This window comes from Tachypleus tridentatus, chromosome 8, assembly GCF_004210375.1.
Source record: "Tachypleus tridentatus isolate NWPU-2018 chromosome 8, ASM421037v1, whole genome shotgun sequence".
Classification (NCBI taxonomy): Eukaryota; Metazoa; Arthropoda; class Merostomata; order Xiphosura; family Limulidae; genus Tachypleus; species Tachypleus tridentatus.
In genome coordinates this window covers 12,191,947-12,214,655 of record NC_134832.1, presented here as the reverse complement: position 1 = coordinate 12,214,655, position 22,709 = coordinate 12,191,947, and the positions used below count along the sequence as shown (strand labels likewise).

General features: G+C 34.2%; 1 protein-coding gene and 1 pseudogene across 1 annotated transcript; both read left to right on the top strand.

Moving 5' to 3' along the window:
* Positions 1 to 228: 228 nt before the first annotated feature.
* LOC143223871 (SH3 domain-containing protein Dlish-like) lies at positions 229 to 8,039 on the top strand (annotated as a pseudogene).
* On the top strand, positions 7,624 to 14,888 carry LOC143258533 (SH3 domain-containing protein Dlish-like). The gene has a single exon (XM_076517642.1). The coding sequence runs from the start codon at positions 8,268 to 8,270 to the stop codon at positions 8,538 to 8,540; it is 273 nt and encodes a 90-aa protein (XP_076373757.1). The 5' UTR covers positions 7,624 to 8,267; the 3' UTR covers positions 8,541 to 14,888.
* The last annotated feature ends 7,821 nt before the right edge of the window (positions 14,889 to 22,709 follow it).

Sequence of the window (22,709 nt, the reverse complement as noted above, 5' to 3'; positions counted from 1 at the left end):
TCATCAGATTCAAAGAGAGAGTTCATCTCAAACAGTATTTACCATCAAAACCCACAAGATGGGGCATCAAACAATTTGCATTGTGGGAAAAATACTATAGTGCTTGTAGCTGAATACTCAGTCACAGAGACTATATGATTGAATCTACTGGAGGAGTTTTGGAATAAGGGACATATAGACTTCACGGACAACTTTTATTCTTCACCTTCTTTATTCAAACACTTAGAGATGAATGGAACTAGGGCTTGTGGCACAGTTAAGGCTGGACGAAAACACATGCCATCAGATATCCACCCTACAAGATTGCGTCTTAGCAAAGGAGATCCGCCGGTATTTATGCGTGGTGGTAATATGGTAGCATTTGCTTGGCATGACACTAAACGTGTGCATTTTTTATCGACCATTTCCACAAATGGTACCACAGATAAATAATTTGGTCCAGAGGAGAGCTTAGTGGATACAGAAATGTGAGAAAACCACTGATTGCTGAAACATACAACCAACACATGGGTAGAGTAGACATCATGGACCAGAAGCTGGGAACCTTTATGTATCCACCTAAAAATACCAAGTGGTATTTTACCATTTACCATTGGCTTAGAGAAGTAGCTCTTGTTAACGGATATATAATATATTGTGCAGACTGCAGGAGCAACGGTGAAAACCCGGTATCTCCAAAACTATTCAGAGAGCAGATTATTCAAAATTTGCTGGAGGGATATGTCAGCAAAGCTAAACGAAAAGGAAGACCAAGTAATGATAAAGGTCAGCGCTTGGTGGAAAGACATAGAATTGGACAATATGAGGACAAAAAACACAAACCTGATTGTACTGTTTGCAGTGATAGATACACAGCTGGATGGAAAAGAAAGCAGACTAATTATTACTGCAAACAGTGCAATCTCCCCATGTGCTTTTTACCATGCCATGAGATATATCATAACCACAAAGACTATTGACGGGCTGCTGTACAAATTGTATACAATTTATAATAAATTATTGTGCTTTACATGGCACTTCTTCATTGTGTATCTTCCTTTATTCCTGTTATTCTTATGTATTGAATTTAACATATATAGTATTGGGTACAATCACTGAACATTTCAGGGACTTTTGTTGAGTTATTGCAGAGATATCAAGCTTTTAGTACTGATACCATAATTAGTTTAAGTATCAAAGATATATATTCAGCGCTTTGCCAAACATTAAAATTTTTTATTCGGCACTGAAAGGGTTAAGGAGTAAAGCATATAAGAATTTTTGCTCATCCTTACTTGACCCGTGATTCTTACAATCAAGATCTTTCTGCTTTTCAAAATAAGGAAGTGCACATATCCATTGCACTGTCTCTGGTTGGTTGTTCCTCCAGACTCCCAACACATCTGTTACCCTCTTTCTTGTAGTGGAGCACAGGGGTCCTTGTCTCTTTCATTCACTGGACTGATGAACAGTGGAGATTTCCTCATAAGTGAGTTTTGTACAATAACACAATCTCATAGCTACGTGTGCAGCTGAATGAGAAGAGGGCTGTTATCATTGTACTGCATATTATTTACACAGTATAGCACAAAATATATTAACCAAAGTACTTCCACTGTATGTTTTCTGCTCAGATGGACTGCACTTGAGATAATTCCCTGTATACAAAGGGCCTTTCCCAGATTTTTTTGCCTGAGTGGACTTCACTTGACTATCTTGATATCAGTCCAAGATACTTCCCCTGGATGTTCTGCCCAGCCAGACTGCACTTGTTGATTTTACAAACTTATACAAGGTGCTTCTATGTTGTCTTTATCTTTGAACCACATTCGGCATAATACATTGTATCCCAGTCAGACTGTGCTTGGCTTATTCATATACCATTCACTAGTCCTAGCCACATATTCCATTTATTTCTGTCCTACTTGTCATATCTTCTTCACTGGATGGAGAGCATGCTTGTTCTGTAAGTAGTGCTATACCCCTCATGTTTGCCTCATCTTTTATTGGTGGTGCACCTGCTTTTTTCATAACAGTTGCTTTCCACTTAATTATTTGTTTTTGTGCCTTCATTGACCCCTTCACCTTTCCAGCATGTTATTCCAACTATGGGGAAGTGGGGGTAGTATCGAGCTGGAAGTTAACATTTATTTTCTATCACTGAATATGTATTTCTGATAGATACTTCCAACTTCCCACCCTTTCTCCCCACTGATTTGCCAGTATTTTTGGGTTTCTATATGCTAATTCACAAAAATGAGAATAGTGCTACGGTGGTAGAAGAAGCTACATGCACATGTATAATGGGTGTAATGGGATTGGTGGAGGATGTTGTTGCAATGATGCAAAAAATATAGAGGTATAAAAGGCTGGTGCACTACTCAAAAATGTATCCATTAATATAAAACTGACCTTTGGTCTTCCCTGTCTTGGCTGTGTTTTAGTGGACTAGTATTTTGTAATATACAGTCACATTTCAATTGTTATACATTATATATATATATATACACACACACACTGCTGGCCAAAATATTAAGGGCAATGAATATAAAGAAAAAATATGCATTTTGAATTGTTAAACTCAAGCACTTATTTGAGTAGAGCTTCAAAAGATGAAAATATGAAAAGGGAAAATAAAAATAAACTCTTTAGCATTTAATAGGGAAACTGTGAACACTATGAAATTAGCCTAAATACTAGCTGGTCAAAAGTTTAAGACCATAGCAAAAAGAAGTCCTAAACAGGATAGGAAATGCCCAACAAGAGGCCTCAGTAGTGAGTTGCACGGCCGTCATTGGGAATAACTTCAAACATTCACTTTGGCATGGTAGATATAAGCATTTGCAGAAGGCTGGCTGGAATTTTATTCCAAGTGGTGAAGATGGCTTCACGAAGATCATGCACTGTTTGGAATTGATGTCCATTTCTATAGACTTCCCTTGCCATCCACACCCAAACATTTTCAGTGGGGTTCAGTTTGGGTGAACACTCTGGATGGTCCAAAAGAATCACATTATTTGCCATGAAAAAGTCATTTGTCCTGCAGGCATTGTGGATTGCAGCATTGTCCTGCTGAAATCTCCAGTCATTTCCACACAAGTGAGGGCCTTCAGTCAATAAGGAAGCTCTCTCCAACATGCCAATGTAGCCAGCTGCTGTTTGATGCCCCTGTATAACCTGAAGTTCCATTGCTCCATGGAAGGAGAAAGCACCCCAGATCATGATGGAACCTCCTCCACTGTGTTGTGTAGAAAATATCTCTGGTGGGATATCCTTATCATGCCAGTAATGTTGGAAGCCAACTGGACCATCCAGGTTAAATTTTTTCTCATCAGAGAACAAAACCTTCATCCACTTTTCTACATCCCATGTTTGGTGCTTCTCAGCAAAGTTTAACCGAGCTGTTTTGTGGAATGGAAGAAGGCATGGCGTTTGAAGATGTTTGCAGTTTTTAAAGCCTTTCTCTCCTAGATGCCGTCTTATTGTTCTGGAGCTGCATACTGTATCCATAAGGGCCTTAATCTGGTTCAACAATCGGCTGGTGTCTTGCCAGGCAATCCATCAAATCCTCCTGCTCAATGCCGGCGAAATTTTCTTGGGCTAACCACTTGAAATTCTCATACCATATCCCTCAGGGTCTTTTAAGAAATTTGCAACAGCAGTTTTATTACGCCCAATCTTACTAGTGATGGCACATTGAGAGAGACCTTGCTTTTGCAGCAAAACAATTCTGCCATGTTCAAACTATTTCAACTTTTTAGCTTTTGCCACGTTTTTACCCAATGTAACACAGGAGATGTCAGTGAGAGATGTTGACAACGCTAATGCTTGAACACAAATGACTAAATTTCGTTACACGTTTACTGATTAACGCTTCATTTCAATATGGTCTTAAACTTTTGACCAGCCAGTATTTAGGCTAATTTCATAGTGTTCACATTTTCACAATTATATACTAAAAAAGTTTTTTATTTTTATTTTCTATTTTCTTATTTTTATCTTTTGAAGCTATACTCAAATAAGTGGTTGAGCCTAACAATGCAAAATGCATATTTTTTCTTTATGTTCATTGGCCTTAAGATTTTGGCCAGCATTGTATATATATATGTGTGTGTGTGTGTGTGTGTGTGTATATAGATTATTACTATGTTTTATTATTATATTATTACGATGTTGCATACACATACTGTACCACCATACCAATTTCTCCTTTATCCAGATCATTCCTTCCCCTCAAAACTGTCAGTAGCATGTGAGGATTACTCGTCCTTTTATGTATGTTCCTTTCTTCTATCTCTCATCTCCATCCTCATCCTGATATGAATAGACTTCCATGTCTGGTGTTTGCCTGTTGCTATATTGTCTATACAGTGTCCTTCCATGCTTCTCATTCCTGACTCTTGGCAGGCTTCTCCACCTAGAGATCTATCCTCTTCTGTCCTCACAAGTAGGTTTGTCATTTGGTCGAATTGACTTATTCCTCATGGTCCCCTTCCCATGGGAATTTGTTCAGAGTGCCTTTTCATTGAAATCAACACCTCACCTTTTCCCTCACTTCACAAATTCATTACCATTAGAGGAATTCCTGGAATTGGGCATATGGACCACACTTTATACATTCATCTCCGATTATTGACATCATATCATGGTTTTAGTTTTCTCTGATTTTTGCCTTCCACCTGTGACTGTTCTTCAAGCTTCAATGTTACTTTAATACTGCATAAGTCTACATTAATGCTTTCTTTTATTTCAGGAGCCTGTTTTTCATACCTTTATTATGTGGATTCTATTCTGTGGTAAGTGGTGACTGGTCAGGTATTCTACAATTCAGTCTGCACTGTACAGACATGTTAACTCAAGTTTACCATTCCATAGCTTCACAGTGCTTTCTGTTGAGATAGGATGTTTTACAAGACCACTTGAAGGTGAATAACCTCATGTTGTTGCTTCATAAACTTACCTGTTCTGGAGTGTACTACCCGTTGACTTCACGGGAAAAGTAGAAGTTGCTGCCAATCCCTGCCACATCTTGATTAAATAAATTGGGATGGTCTGCTTTTAAAATAGTGTTTTATGATCACTCATTGCACTGTCTCAAGTGATGACATTCCTCTGGACTTTCATGCACATTTTCATCCATAATCAAGTACAGTATGGGAATGCTTAACACCAGTTCTATGCCTGTGGGGTGGTCAACCATGGAAGCACCCTGCTGAATGTATTCCACATAAAAGAAACTACCATTCAGTATAGAGTAGAGCAGTGTTGTTCTGCTTGTGTAGATGATATGTTATCCTCCAATATAACATTATACAACTACTATGGAGTGAGATGTCAAATTGCAGTTTACCCCTTCTACTGGGAGCCCTTACTTATCCTACTCCTGTGCAGATGTCTGGCTAATGGATTTAGAGTGAACCAATCAACAAGTCTTCATGCATGTTCAAGGTTGTTTGTTTTCCTCCCTTGATTTTACTCTCTCTGTGTTGTGGGTCACAGCAGGGATAAGGGGAGTTGTTTATGTTCTATCCTTTTGCCATCACATATGTACTTTTGTCCAAGGTTGTTATTGCTTATCAGATGGTTCTGGTCAGTTTTGCTTTTGTGAAAGTAGATTTTGTTTACATAAGACATCCTTTTGATACTGGATGTCAGTTTCTTGATTCAAAATATTCCTCACATAACACGTCATTCTTTGACAGATTGTTTAGGCAGAGTATTCGTGATAAAACTTTGTAGAATGGACTGCAACTGCCTGTTGTTGAGACACAAGTGTAGAAGACAACGTTTCAAAAGTCTTCAACCTTGAAGACTTTCGAATGAGTTGAAGACAAAAAGTGAAAGACTTTTAAAACATCATCCTCTACACTTGTGTCTCCACAGCAGGCAGTTGCAGTCCATTCTACAAAGTTTCAACACATGTCATGCTCTGAAGTTGGAGTGGTTCTGGATTCCCTACAGTCTCTGTGGCTTGAGGTGAAATGGTATGATCCTTATCCTATCCCCACATGAATGTTGGTTCGCAGTGGCATGGGTTTTGTATGTACTGGACTTACCAACTATTGTTTGTTGTGTCTCAGCCACTTGACACCATGGGGTGCATCCTGTGTTTATCCACTATTCTACATTGTGGGATTGACTTGTATATGTCTATTTACAGGCTCAAATACTTATCTTCCCTCAGTTTTATCTCATTTGCATGTGTTTCTATCCTTTTAATCTGCTCTTTACTAATGTGGAAACAGTATACCTGGTCAGAAATGTGGTGATTCACCTCTTCAGATCTCTCACTCTGACTCTTTCATCTACAGAGTTATCTTTCAGGCATTTTGAAGGTTAAGCCTGTTCTTCCCTTGCATCACTTCCTCTTCCTAACCAATGTGGGATTCTAGCTAAATCTTGTGATTGGATGGAAGTACTGTCTCAGAACTTATAATTTTTCTCTACTGAAAATGTATTTCTCATAGGTATTTCCCTCCACTCATGCTCCCTACATTCTTCTGGTGCTTTCCTCTTCTCCCAAACTTTGAAGTGATAGTTTGTTTGAGATGCCTGGAAGGAGTCACACATACCACATCATTATACTATGCTCCTATTGGTGAAGAGGTGATTCATGATTATTTACATGACAAACACACTGGAATAATTTTATTCCAATAGGAGGAGTGAGTAGAAGTCTTATGGCATGCATAAAGAAAAAGTATGCATACAAAAGGGCAGTAAGAAATGAGAATAGCTAATCACATGAGAGAGGGGAAGTACCTATTGGAAATACATTTTTTCATATAGTAAAATTATAACTTTAGAATTAATTCCTAATTTTTATGCTGGTTATGATGTCAGTCAAATAAACCAACCATGTATAGAAATATAGTATTGAAAATACAGATTTAAAATATAAAATTTTTCTGAAAAACAAATTAGATGTTTATTTAGAAGGATTTAGGGATTATACAAATGAAATTGAAAATCTTCAGATGAAGAGAAGTCTTTTTTTTTAACATGAAAGTCACTGTGTACTTGTAGCAGTCAACACTCTGACTCCATGTAATTATAGACAAATCAATTTATTAAAACATCTGACTGTTTCTCTACAAAAGGTATTTAATGTGTACTGACAACTTGCCAAATTTCAGGAAGATACATTGGGTACTTTTAGAATCACAGTGTGTATACCACCATGGTTACAAGGTTGTAAAATACATGAATTCATTGTGGTCAGGTTAATATAGTTTTGCTTTTTTTAAGTAAAGGCTTTTTTTCAATTTAATTTTTATCTTTATTAAATCCTTATCATGAAATATTGCTGTAATTTCACTTCTGGTTTTCTTCTTTGTAAAAGGAGACAAACTCTCTTCTAGAACACCCAGTATTGGTTGTATCACTGGAAGTGCTGGTATTGAAAATTTAGTTCAAGTTGGAGTGGAGAAAGAAAATGGACTGTCTCCAGAATGTAAGATGGTTGTGCTTCATGACTTTACACCTTGAGTTGATGATGAACTAGAAGTCAAAGTAGGTCAGGCTGTTAATGTACTATACCAAGAAAATGACTGCATATATGTAATAGCTAAAGACAACCAGGAAGGCTTTATACCTCATTCTTACTGTGCACCACAACCAGCTGAACTAACATTAAATTTAAATGATAAAAAACTTCCAAGACCTGAAACTGATCAAACTTCATTAAGAGGTACTCTCTCAAGTGACAGTGGGGGTCAACTTTCTGATTAAGAAAGTTTTAGTAGCAAACATCAGTTTAAAAAAATGTAGGCAGTCTTGGGTTGCACAATTCACAGTCATCATTTCAAGTGTCTTTGCCTGATATACACTTATTTTTTAAAGATCCTGCTGGAAGGTACATTGTTTTGTATACATTTATAGCTAGGAATGAAAATGATGTGAGTGTTGAGCGTGGTGAGTTTGTTAAAGCTTTGAATTACGAAGATCCAGACTGGTTTTGGATTGTCCATTCTGATGGTCAAGAAGGCTTTGTGCCAAGTGCTTTTGTCTACCCAGCTGATGCCATACAAGGTAAAATGCTCAAGATGCACACTGGATAATTTCAGTATGAAACTACTTTTTGGAAGATATTTCTTACCTTTGTTAACAATAATAGATAAAAATATTTTTAATATAAAAAGATGAGTAGTAACAAATTGACTCAAACAAAGATAAGTAAAAACAATAATATAACCAAATTTTACATAAAATATATTTTTTGAAAAATAAAGTGTAACTTAAACACTATTTGCCATGTAGGACAACAAGTAGTCAATCCTGCTGACCAAATGCATCCTCCACAGTCTATAAACAACAATAATCATCTTCCATCTTCTGGAGTCACTGAAGATCTTTGGTTTCATGGAAGTGAATCAGTGATGCTGTATGACTATAAGGCACAAGCTCCTGATGACCTGAGTGTACAAAGGGGAGATTGGGTTTATGCAGACTTGAACAACCAGACAGTGGATGGTTGGATTTGGGCCTGTGCCCTCAAGATGAGAAAGTATGGGTTTATTCCTAAGGCTTATGCAAGGCCTCCTGCTATGACATCATTATAGTTGATTGCTAACAGTGTCAAAATACTATAAGCTATGGAAAACATTTCTGTTTTTAAGTGTGTATGCCTTGTATTTATTAAGGAACGGTGAGTACAAAAGCTTTTAACACGTACATAAACCCATAAATAGCTTGTTTGTTATTGAATGGTATTCAATAGAGGCTTATGCAAAACATAATTATGCATACAATTTAATGTTTGGACAGTAATAGTGTAATTCTATTTGTCTAATTGGAAAACCATTTCACTGTACCTTCATACAATCTCCAGACAAAAACTTGTGTGATAAGTTGAGGTATTTATAAGTATTTTTATATTTTCCTTCTACATTCTGTTAAATTATAAAAGTGAGAAACAAAGACTGAATATGACTATAGTTAATTTAAAAATGACTAATATTCTAACATCTAATGGTATCCAGTCCAACATTCTTCAAAACTGGTTATATTTTATAATTTTTTGATACTGCAGTATACTGTAAATATTGTAGGAAAGTGAGAAGTTTACCTTTTTTGTTTTTGATTATTACAACTTATTAAGATTGTGGATCTACTTCACTTTGAAATAGATTACTAACACTGTGGATATTCTTGATCTTATTACAACTCATTAAGAATGTGATCTACCTGACCTGATTACAGATTATTAATTAGTAAAAATAGATGTTAATGGATTCTTCACTCCCCCCCCTCCAGATTTATACTTATGAACATGTGCCATTAATAAGCTTCCTGTTTTAATTTTTTCAAATTACAGTTCTTGATCTGATGTTAAAAGGAAGTTTCATTGAAGTTATTCTTGTGTAAATAGCTTACTTGTTTGATTAGTGCACTTTCATGCACATGTGTTCTAAAGTATCATTAAGTTAAAATTTCAGAATATTCAAATCCTCACCACTAGTTCTTTTTTGTTAATCATTTCTATATGTTAGTGTATAAAGAAAATTTTCTTGTAGCTCATATAGGTATAATTGGGTGGAAGAAATTTGTGTATGATATTTACAGAAATACATCAAAGTATTTTTGTCATACACTTCAGAATATCGTGATATCATAGTTATACATATGTATAGTCCTACCCAAAGGAATGAAATGTTTTAAGTTTTTAAAGCACATAAATAGTTCAGCAAAGATGACAACTTTGGTGTAGTTTGTATTGTAATAATACATTTACATGCAGGAATCCAGTAACATCATCTGAAATTGTAACAAATTTAGATCTGCTTTTAAATACTTGTATATGTAATGTATACTATAGAAAGATGTTACTAATTATATACTTTCCAACTTGTAAATTTTATTCGTATAAAGTAGCTAGTATGTTTCTATGTTGTTGTAGTAGTTGTACAAAGGTATTTTTTGATCAAAAAAGAACTTAAAAGAATTTTGTCTTTTCTTTGACTGCAGGGTTAGACTTAACATGGAATTATATGTATGTATCCATTTATTTGGTTTTCTAAAGATGAGTTATTTTTTTGTTTTTTTTTCTTTTGCTTAAGCCTTTTGTGTTCATGGTGTACTTAGGAACTTGAAATCCAAAATGATTATACTGATTTTTCTTAATATGATAAATACAGTGACAGTTCAATGACAATGCATATTTTTTCCTTTTTTATATTTTATTTTTGGTCAATTAGTATTAATTCCAAAGGACATATTAGATTTTGGTGTACATGGTCAGCAGAGAAAACAGACATTCTAAAAAATGATCATCATGATGTCCTAGAACCAACATTACTGTATTGAGCACTCAAGTCTACCAAATAGGATAAGTATGTTATTCGGTAGTGGGTGTATTTCATCACCTGTAGCAAAGTATCTATTGGTTCTACACTTCATACTGGCTACCAAATATTTGATCTTGTGTTGGGAATTCCCTGCCACTTGTCCTGCAATGTCTGGATCAACTGTTGTCTGTTCTCTGGTTTGGGGTAACTTCTAAACACGTTGCAGCCTAGAGCTCATTCCATGTGCAATGGGGGTTGAGGTTGGGTGAATATGATGGCTATGGCATTACATCAACTTATTCTATTTGGAGATAGTTCATGGTGACACATGTAGACTGTGGACAAACATTGTCCTGCTGTAAAACAATGATATTATGGTAGTTTGTGAGGAAAGGAACCACAGAGGCTTTAAGAAGTTGTTCACATAACAATGTCCATTCGAATTGCCCTCCATGACTGCCACAGATGTTCTGTGTTGTCTGAAATGGATTCCCATATGATGACACTAAGGCTATACTAGCACTTGGTCTGTCTAATGCAACAGTTGCCTTAATGCTCACCCTCTCTTCTGTAGATGTCTGTGAGCCCTGTCAGTATACAAATATGATTTTTCTGTGAAGATAATAGTGTTCCAGTCTCTCTGGGTCATCTCTTATGCTACCAACACCACTGAAGTCTGATTTGAAAACATGTTGGAGTGAAGTCTGGGCCTCTAACAGATCTATGTGCATCAAGCTCCTCGTGGCATAGATAACAACATACAGTCAGACTGCTTGTATATAGTGGTCAAGTAGTCCTGGTGAATCACATGTAGTGCAACTAGCAGTCTACAGTCTGGTACATAGGTGCATAAAATGGATGGCTGTATTTTGACATTGCATAGTGACACATTACTGTTCTGGACACTGTCAGTTATCAGCTAAGCCTGTCAAGCTGTGGTACTGGACCAGCCACATAATGGTCAACTGAATGCATCCCATTCTTTGTGTAACTTCTTGCTTGTTTGTACCACATTCCAGCATCCCAATAGTATAGTGACATTCATTGCATGAAAAAATAAAAAACACATGAGAATCCCTTGTAGCAGACCACAGAAATATGCTGATTTGAATATGGTGATCAGGATTCAATTAAACATGTCAAAAGTGTAAAGGAAAGGTAATTTCACATTTGATGGACCTCAGGAATTCACACAGAGTATGGAAAATTACCTAAAACAGAATATTATGCATTTTCGTTGACTGTTAGTTTAATCAGAGAAACCCAGTATTCAAACCAGTTCTTATTAAAGACTGAACTAACTACCATAAGAGCAATATGTTTTAATTTTATGTAACTAATAGAAGGATTAGGTAAATTCAGTACTCTTTATACTTTATGAAAATGAATACTTATATGACAGTTATATGTTTTTTTGTTCATGAGAAAGAATAGTGATCACAATATGGTCCTTCCTTATCTTAAATTCTGGCTTTTGTGTATATTAGCTTAAGAATATATGAAAGGTATACTAGTTACAGATTTTTCTGTTCTTGACAATTGTTTTGAAACCCATTAGAATTTATTTGAAAGAGAATTACGTACTTAGGAATAAACATGTAGAAAAAAGTATATTTCAAACATACAACAATCCTATTAACTTTATATTGTTAGACAAAAACCACTTAAAGATAATTTACAAGATGTTAATGCTATAAAACAGCATTTTTTTGTAATATTTTAAAAATCTCTTAAAGGACTGGACAGAGATCAGTTTCACTTAATGTTACTAGGTTGTGTTTTATGTCGACTAGTTTTTACATGTTGGTATTATTTTATGTTTTTGTAAAACATAAAATTAAGGACTGCCAATCAGTAATGCCAACAGTTCAGTTTTGTTTGATTTTAACTCAGTTTATCAAGTGTCAGTTCACTAAAATATATTAGATACATATTAAACTCAAAATATTTCAAAACTTCATATCTTTTTGCAACATACATGTAACATGAAAGAAACTGATAGTCATAATTGTGCATTGCTTTGGTTCTCAATGCAGATTAGTGGTATTTTGCTGTCTGAAAGGAGCTACTTTTGCTGCAACATGATTATTTTATTAACTACTGACACCTAAACTGTATGATTAAATATGGACAGCAGATCAATTTCATTTAGTTTTGTTTGGTTTGTTTTGAATTTTGCGCAAAGCTACACGAGGGCTATCTATGCTATTTCATTTAGTATTGTAGTGTGTGATCAAAGTAATAAGCAATGTATTTGATTTATTTTGTTCATTAGTTTTTAATAATTATTTTGAGTGCATAGTTGCAAAACATGCATATATATTTGTTGTACTATATACACTTTTTACAATGTAAACTCTGTGGAACTTGTCCTAAAAATAGTCATTAATAATAAACACTAGTTCCTTGTTAATATTAGTATGCAACATCTTAGTGCTTAAAAGTTTGCAAAATATTTTCATATCTATACTTAATTCTCTTTAAGCAGTGGAAGTGACTGAAATAAATGTGTGTGTGTGTGTGTGTGTGTGTGTTTGTATTTGCATGAAAAACATTTTTTACATACAATTTTTTGTAATATTGCAGATATGTAGGCATACAAAAAATCAATTAGAATACCAATTTCCACTGTATCAGACTGTCATTTGTGTTTAATAGTTTGAGAACCATAGTAGCTAATGTTTTTATACTTGGTTCATGCCTGTTGTTAGTAATGATAATGCAAAATAATATACAATGCTTTGTATAATTCAAATGGTCCTCTGTAAAATACTGTTTAAACATGTGGAAAGTTGGTATGTTTTGAAAATGTATGAGATTAAAAACAGATTATCATTCTTATTACATAAGTGTATAAATTAATTTTCATGTTGTAAAGGATTTGTTGCAACACTTTAAGGAATATATTTTGTGAATATTTAAGAAATAAAAATATATTGTCAAAAGATCCTGTGTATAAAAAATAGGTTAGCAAGGAATCCATGTATCATGAAAATTCGACATACTACTAAGATAGAAAGTTTAGCATTTTCTTTATAAAAATGTAAGTTGTAAGAGAAATGTATTTTTAAGATAATTTCAAACAAGAGAAAGTGCAATAATGTAAATAATAATTTTCATATTAATACATCATCACATATAATTGAGGTTCATTTGAACCTGTACCATTTCAAGAACTTTTAAGAGAATTTTAAACACTTTGGAATACTCAACTGAACTAGTTAGTAGAAGATTCTTTTGTACCTTTTTTATTAAATGAGTGAGATATATTTTCCACTTAATGTACAGCTTTTAAAATGTTTGGAAGATTGTGAATTCAAATAAATCTTGATTGTAAATGCAAGTGAAGTATTAATCTTACTTTTTTTTTTACTTGAAATTTATGAAATAGTTATTCTACTGTTTATGTAATTAATATTTGGTAATCAGTATTCCCAAATTAAACAAGTCTTTGTGTATCATTAATTTGTTCTATGTAAATTTTATTTCAATCAAACAACTGAGCTCTTATTTGGTATAGATCAAAAATTATTTTAATGTATTGCAAAATTGTAGAATTTTGTAAATGATTAGTCACTATTTCCTAATAAAGTATTTCAACTAAAACAAAACTTATTTTGTTTGTGATTGCTACATGATAAACTGTGAAACAACTTGTTACATTCCATTTTCACATGTTGTGTATGTGGGTGTATATATATTTTTAAGCAGTTTATACTGTTGATATTTGTTTCCATGTACTTTTATGGGACTTCTATATGGGGAAAGGAGTAAATAAAATATATATTTCATGACAATTGTGTGTTTCTTTTTATTAGCTACTTGTTTTGTATTTTGCAGAAAGAAGTTTTGAGGCTTGAGGTTTCTTTTCTCTTTATGAATCCAATACATTTCATTATTAAGAGAGTTTCTAGGGTATTTTAAAATGTTTTGTTTGTGTACAAGGCTTATTTTAACTGAAACTACAAATGGAAAGTAATTAATATATATTAGCTACTCATTAACACTAATATACAACATTTTGACAGTTAATTTACAGGTATTGATAGGGGTTACACTGTAAAAATAATAGAATACTATAAATTCAGCAGTTTAATTTAGTTCTAAAGAAATAAATAATACTAAAAAAAGTTTTAGCTTCACTACAAATTAGGACATTTATAAATACATTTAAGCATATTATAAATACGTGTATATTTATTTCATAAGCAAAATATGCTGTTTAAACTTGTTTTTCAAAAAATGTACATCTTGTCGATACAAACAAATTTAAACTACTAAACACAAATCCAACAAAAACGCATGAACACCAATTAAACAAAATACTACTACAAATGAAAAAAGCAACACAATTTCAGAAGACATTTATTCCTACCTACGATAGACCGACTCGCACACCACAACGATACGGTACCCCCAAATATCGCAAACTTGATTGTCCATGTAACAACATCGGTAAACATACAGCGTGAGCATCTTCTAAATATGTAACATCAGCAGGCTCCTTTTTCAAAGACTTTTAACTTTAAATATATTTTTAATCAACTAAATCATAAGGTCTTAACTTCTTCAGTTCCGTAGATGAGATAACTCGTCCAAGCCGATCGGTAACACAGTGCCATAGACGAGTTAATTCGTTCTCAATAATACCTAACTTCAACGCTACATGTCAGCACCATACATGCATATGACTTACTTACAAATTGTTTTACTTTCGATCCAAAATTGCGTCACGAAAAAGTTACAAAATGTAAAAGCATTAGAGTTGTATTTTTTAACTTGGTTCGGAGTTTGAAAATAGCAGTGGCGATTCAGAAGATTCTTTGAAAAATACGGAAATACAAGGCTCAGATGTCAGTGAAGATGATGATAATTGGCCATCAACCAGCACTGGTAAACGGGCGATAACACCAGGGAGTAAACGTAAAATTGCAAGTCGTGGTAAGAACAGTTCCAAGAAAAAGTGTCCTAATGACAATGATTGGAATGCTGAATCCTTTGCTGCTCCAGTTATAAACCCCTTCTCAGGAAATCATGGTGTCCAGTACGATGATTTGAGCCAAGACTCAAAGCTCTTTCATTGTTTTCAAAAGTTCTTTCCTCCCACAATTGTCAACCATATTGTAACAGAGACCAATAAATATGCAGAAACTATGATGGCCTGCGCTGATTTGAAGGAACATTCTAGAGTAACATCATGGAAGCCAAGTAATGAGAAGGAAATTTATGAATTTATGGGTCTGATAATGCTAATGGGCATAGAAAGAAAACCAACTATTCCATGTACTTCAGTACTGACCATTTTGGTCAGTGCATGTCAAAAAACTGGTTTCTTTTGCTGCTATCGATGCTACACTTTGCTGAAAATACCCAGGAAAATACTGTTGACCAATGACAGCACAATATACAGCCCATTATTGACCATTTACGGGAAAAATTTAGAACCTCATATGTACCAAACGAACATGCTTGTATTGACCAATCTTTGATACTATGGAAGGGTCGACCGGGGTTTCGAAAGTGCATTCCATCTAAAAGGGCTAGGTTTGGACTCAAAAGTTATGAGCTACACCCTTGTGCAAATTAATTGAAACAAATGGTCATTTTACAGTATATTCAGCAAGGCAGCCGGTGTAGGCTCACTGGACCTGCTGATTTCCTTTAATAGTAATTTTTTAACACAGACGGCGTCATTAGTTGTGCTTTACAGTACGGTCGATCTATTTTTGGGATAAGTGACGAAATTTTAAGGAATATTACGTCATTCGAAATTGCGTTAGAAGGGCAAGGAGACCAGTCAAAAATCAACTTCTTACCAACTCAATGAAGAAAAAACTGTATCAATGAGGTCTGAAATATAAGAACTGGACGCAAGAACAATGGAGCAAGGTGTTATTCAGTGACGAGACTCATTTCTTCGTACAGGGTCAAAGAAGTCCGCATGTTCGCAGATCTCCAGGTGAGAAACTTCGAGAATCTCACATCCATCAGTTTGTAAAACATCCCTTGAAGAAGATGTTTTGGGGCTTTTTCAGGTACTATGGCGTCGGAGGCTTACATATCGTAGAAGGTATAATGCGAGGACCACAGTACATCGAAGTTGTGGAGAGAAGAGTCGTTCCAGAATTGAAAAAGAGATTTCCATATGGATCTGGCATTTTTCAGCAAGATCTGGCTCTGTGCCACACATTGAAATTTGTGAAGAATTTTATGACTACAACGCGAATAGAGGTGTTTGAATGGCCTGGAAATTCTCCAGACTTAAATTCTATTGAAAATCTTTGGGCGATTTGTAAAGAAAGACTTCGGGGAAAAGGCTGAACTACGAAAGATAAGCTAATTGAGGTATGGTACCGCGATCCAAAAATTAGTAAAGATTGCAGTCAACTCGTGGACTCGATGCCAAAGTGGAATAATGATCTTCTGAAAAATAAAGGCGGTCATATCATGTATTAATTTGTGAGTAATTTTTGGATTCTCAGAAATAAAACGCAAAAAAATGAAAAAAAATGTAAATTTTCCGTCTTGTTTCAATTAATTTGCGCAAGGGTGTTTGTGAAAGTATAACAGGCTATGTTTGGGACTTTTTCATTTACACTGGTTACTACAAAGTACAGCACTAAAGAGGGCAGACAGGGCGAACGTGTTGCACCCACATTGATGGAACTATTGTTTGTACAAAATTATAAGCTCTATTTGGATCGTTTTTTTTACAAGTCCCACTTTAGCGAAGTCATTGCTTGATCGTGACACCTATTTGTGTGGGACAGTAATGAAAAATCAAATTGGGATACCGAAATGTTTCACAAATATCCAAAGGGGAGAAATGGAAGTGGCACAAAAAGACAGCATTGGTGTTTTTCACTGGAAGGATAAGAGGGACATTTTCACGTCGCGTACAATGTATGACAATACCATGCAAAACACTAGAAAGATCAACCGTGCTACTGGTGCAGCGATTGTAAAACCAAAATGTGTGATTGATTACAATCGTTATATGGGAGGGGTTGACTTAGGTGACAGTGTGTTGCATGTTTATCCGAGTATGCGCAGGGCTGTCAAGTGGTACAAAAAAGTATTTTTTCACATGATGGATATAGCAGTGTACAATGCTTTGGTAGTTTACAAATCATTGGGAAACAACCTGTTTCTCCTGGAGTTTAGACTCGGTGTCATCCGTATCCTGATTGAAGATTACCACATCCAGCGCCCAAAGTCCATTTTGTGCATTATTGTTTCATATTTTGTACATATTTCTTCATTTTGTGTACTACTATAAGTTTGGCTTAGAGAAAAAATAGTATTTGTTGCTTATTTCCTTTGTTTTAAAAATTACTCAATTTTGCTGAAAAAAACCGGCATAGGTGTTGCTGTAGCAGCTGAAATACTTGACAGTCAACAGGTTAATGGCCTATTTTAATGTAACCTCTCTCTTCACAGAAGTCCCAATAACTGAAGCCTGCAAAATAGCTTTAGAACTTTATATCCAAGACCCCAACCCATTGATACACATCCCTAGCAACTCTTATAAAATTTACTATCACCGAAATGAACTTTATATTTAGTAACCCAAACTACTTACAAATAAATGGCCTAAGTATGGGGAATCCCGTGTCACCAGTTCTAGACAACATTTTTTTATGACACAGATCGAATCACAAGCGATCAATTCGGCCTTACACCCACCACTATACTGGTACAGGTATGATGATGATACAACTGCTTGATTCACATTTACAAAACACACATTTAGTTTTTTTCAATCACGGTAACTCGATACACCCCAACATTAAGTTCACCTGTGAACAGGAAAAACTAACCAAATAGCATTTCTTAACCTCAAAATCACTGGAACTGATACACAATTCAAAACAAATTCACAGAAAAATTACCCATACTAGATTATACATTCCCTGAAACTCAACACATAAAACTAAATAAAAACTCAACATATTAAAAAACCAAATAAACACAGCCACAAAACTATGCTTACCAAATAAAATTGATGATGAAATCAATAAAAGAAAACAACACTTCATCAACATCAACAAACTTCCTTAAAAACTGTGGAAAAAATTATAAACTCACATAAACCAAAAACAATAAATCCCAAGATACAACAAACTACAAAATTTTATACTGCTGCATACGATAAGTTCCCAACATCAGCGAAAAAATAACTAATAACATTTGGAAAAAAAACTTATAACAAAACACAACATTCCAGTAAACACCAAATGTATTCAAAAACCAGGTACAAAACTAAAGTCCATACTATGTAAAAACTACGCTGACGAACACAACACCAACATAATTTATAAAATACAATGAAACAATTAACACGACTTTTATATCGGAGAAGCAAGCAGAAAAATGGAAACTCGATTCAAACAACAACAAAAAAAAACACACCTCAACACATTTTTGAACACTGCAAATCAAATAAACACAACCATTGAAAACACCCAGATATTAAGTATGGAAACAAATATAAACAAACGCAAAATCAAAGAAGCCCTACTTATATAGCAACTAAAACCCAAATTAAACCAATATAAAGAACACCTATATACCCATACTAATTAGTAACCTGACATTCACCAGCAACTGCCCCTACAGTCCGGTACTCCAATTAAAAACTCTCCTAAGACATGTGTCCGGCAACGGTCTATTTCAAACTTTTTCTTTCTTAACCTGAAGATGACCTAGGAAGGTCGAAACGTTTTGATCTTATTATCAATCAAAGTGTTAGTACCCATACCAGCCGTTATGAGATACATTTTTATGGTTGATATTGTTGTCTTCTCTCTTTTCTGTCAGTTCAAAGAGGGGTAGTTATATACAATTATCCCTCTTATGGCTTTAAACAAAAATTAGGCACCAAATTGCTTGTGGGTTTTTAAAATTGTCAGCTACGAGGATCCTAATGATATACGAGTTTCACAAGAATATTATTAAAATTAGCCTCACCAAAGTAAAAGGTTTGTGTGCTCTTGTTTTCACGGTTACTATAAGAAAGAAGTACGATAAATTGTCAGAATGGTGCTTTGCATATAGTTTTGTTGAATGGTTATATGTTGACACGCATTCTCGACAATAGCTGCTTGTTTTTGAATTTATCTCAAAATTATATGAAGGTTATCTGCACTAGCTGTCCCTAATTTAGCAATGTAAGACTAGAGTGAAGACAGCTAGGCATCACCACCCACTGCCAACTCTTTTACCAACAAACAGTGGGCTTGACCGTCACTTATAGTGACCCCATGGCTGAAAGGGTGAGCATGTTTGGTGCGAAGGGGATTCGAACCCTAGATTCTCAGCTCACGAGTCAAGTGACCTAACCACCTGGTCATGCTGGGCCTCGTGAAAGTAAGAACAAAGTTAGAAACTAATATAATAGCATGTAATTTAAATAGAAAGTATTAATTTTACTCAGTTGTTTTAGTCAATTATTTATACTGAGTAATGCAACAAGCAAAAATGTAATGTTACTCAATATGATGCTGGTATATAGCCTGAAAACCAGGTTGGTAATTTGAAAGTTAAATAATGCACGGAATGTGTATATTATTTGATAAATTGGTTGATGGTATTATCAGTTTACTGCTTGATTTTTTTTTAACTTTTTGCATTGAAAACAATAATCATTTAGTGCCTATTATACTTTATGGCCCTGGAGATCTCCTTTAATACCATTATTCTCCAAAACCTCTTATCATTTTGTTTTAATTTGCAAATGCGAAGCCATGCTAGGAATAACTGAGTTAGCCAATAGATTTTGGGTTCAAACAAGCTGCTGCACCTTCTCAGATTTGTGACCAGTAACAACTTAGGTCACTGCTAGTTCAAAGTAGCTGAAGCACCAACAAGCATGGTTTATATTCACCCTTTCTTCTATTGTTTGTAAATTGCTCAGAAATAAGCTTTCTCTCTTTCTATTGCATAACGAGAGAAAGACAATTTCTCTTCCAATGTATTTTCCATCCAAATTAAATGATGAACACAAACCTAGTATCCTAGATGTAGTTTCATTACATCATTGTACAATGAAAGAAAGTGTTCAAGATGTGATTAGCTTCCTTCAACAACATTCAGATAATTCCAATTTCGTTAACTTGTCTATTGATTTATTAAAGTCTACTCTTAGAAGCACGGAACCTTGATACCATGACCAAGAATCTGTTTGATTCTTTATTTCTTACAAAGTTTGTAAACTGTGATTGCGGAAACCTATTTTCTTAGATAACGTCAAATTACAGCACAGAGATGAAAACCGTGTTTTAAGAAAAAACACAATCTCAGAGTGTGGAAAGAAATAGAAGTCCTGTTCTGAATTATCTTGTTAGCTATGCATTGTTATCAGTCTGTCATTAGGACAGAAATGTTGCATATACTTAGTTATATATTATCTTATGATATGTAAAAACACAATTTTCCCTACAAATAACGAATGTAGCTTAAAATAGTGAGATTCATAGGCATGGGTTGGACAAAATAACGAAAACACTTATCTCACTCAAAATTCTGGTATCTCTTATGGTAATTTGACTGTGCACTAACGTATTTTATATAAATGAATTTGTCTGTGCGAATATCATATGGTTGTTTTCTTCAAAGAACGTTTATAACAATTTCAAGCTAAAAAGTCTGTTAGATTTCCAAATAAGTATGATTGTAGGTAAAAGTTTAGAATTAATCTCAATGATACTTACACCTGAAACAATGAGCATATCCTGAGGAACAGTGTCAAAAGTCATGTAAGCGTGGATATTAAAAAGTAAAACCACCATTAGGCAAACATTACAGTGGTATAAAAAGTAAGTTGAAAAATTGTAATGGAGGAGCCATTAACACGAGTAGAGACGCAAAAACAATACTGTATCGTCAAACATTTTTGCAGCAATTAGCGATAGCTTAAAACAACTAATTTCTGCCAAAAAAACAAAAACAGAACTGCAAAGTACCTGCATAAAAATCAGTTACCATAATTGGTTTGTAATTCAGAAAAACATAATAACACCAAAAACGCAAAAAAAATAGAGCAAAATGATGTTAAGAATATAAATATTTGGTCAAATATCAATGAAAAGATGTAGTTAGATATATTATTAATAGTTTATGCTTTTCATATCAAAGGTATATGCTTATGTGTTAAAACAATATGGAAACTCTAACAGCTATGAATGCCTTGTGTTATGAATTAAGCACAACGGAATATCTATGATGATATTGGCAGCTTTTTATGCAAATAGTATAAGTAAAGCCTGTGATTTTACTGAAAAATAAAATGGCAATAAGTGATTACTAAAACCTAACTGCAAATAATATTCATCCTATGATAAATATTGTATGCATAAAAGTAGCTGATCTGTTTCAGGAATACAATACATCAATTCATACTGCTGAAACTGGCTTGGTAAAAAAAATAAAGTTAAAAAAATTTAGAGTTTAAGCTTTTAACTTGACCACTACAGCCACTAAACTTAAATGTTATCAAGTCAAGAGCTCAGTTCTTGAAACCAATTTTTGAATCAGATCTACACCGCCAATATTCCTTCAGTAATTTCAGATGCATTGATAGACAAATGGTAAAAAAAACAATATTGTCTGGTGTACACCATCTTCTTCAATCGGTTTCACGTTATGTTAATACTCTATTATTTTCTTGTTGAGAACCAACTTCATACTATTAAGTAAATTGTAGAAATTAACAGGTGTTTTGATTATTTTGTCCAATGTATGTACCAAACCCTTAAGTAAACAAAGTGTATTTATTCATGATGACGAGAAACCTACTTGAAGGAAAAATATATACCAAAGACGGCTGGTATGGATATTAAAACTGTAATTAGAATAAAGTACAGACAAACGTTTCGCCCTTCTTAGAAAATCGAAGTGTATTTATATTATTCATTACAGTTGTTGATGGTGGAGATTTTACATACTACATTACATTTAGTAATTTTATATAAAAAAATTGGGTGAAATAATTTATTTTCTGTTCAGGTTGGAGAATTTTTCTGAATCTTTTCATATAAAATAAATAAGCATCACAGTAAAAATGATTGGAATTAGTAGAAATAGTGATGTTATTTTAGTCCATGAATTTTATGACTCCTAAATTAATAGTGTACTTGTACTTAAAACATTCGCGAATCTAAAAAAAATTGAAAGAATACATTTAAAAAAGCAAATACAATAGGGGTTCCTATGGACCTCCATCAGTAATTCTTCTGATGTTAATCAGTTTAGGCTGTGTCCGTATAAAGTAATTTATATTTGTTTGTTTTGGGTAAAGCTATACAAATTAAATACCTGCGCTGTTTCCAGCGGGACTTCAAGAAATACTGATCTATGCAGTGTGTGACTAATGTTTCATTGATCTCTAAATGAATTTTTTTGAAAAAAATAATCGAAGCCTAAAGGTTTTCTAGTCCACATTAC

Coding starts and splice junctions, on each gene's coding strand:
- LOC143258533 (XM_076517642.1), top strand. CDS start 8,268: ATGCATCCTCCACAGTCTATAAACAACAATAATCATCTTCCATCTTCT.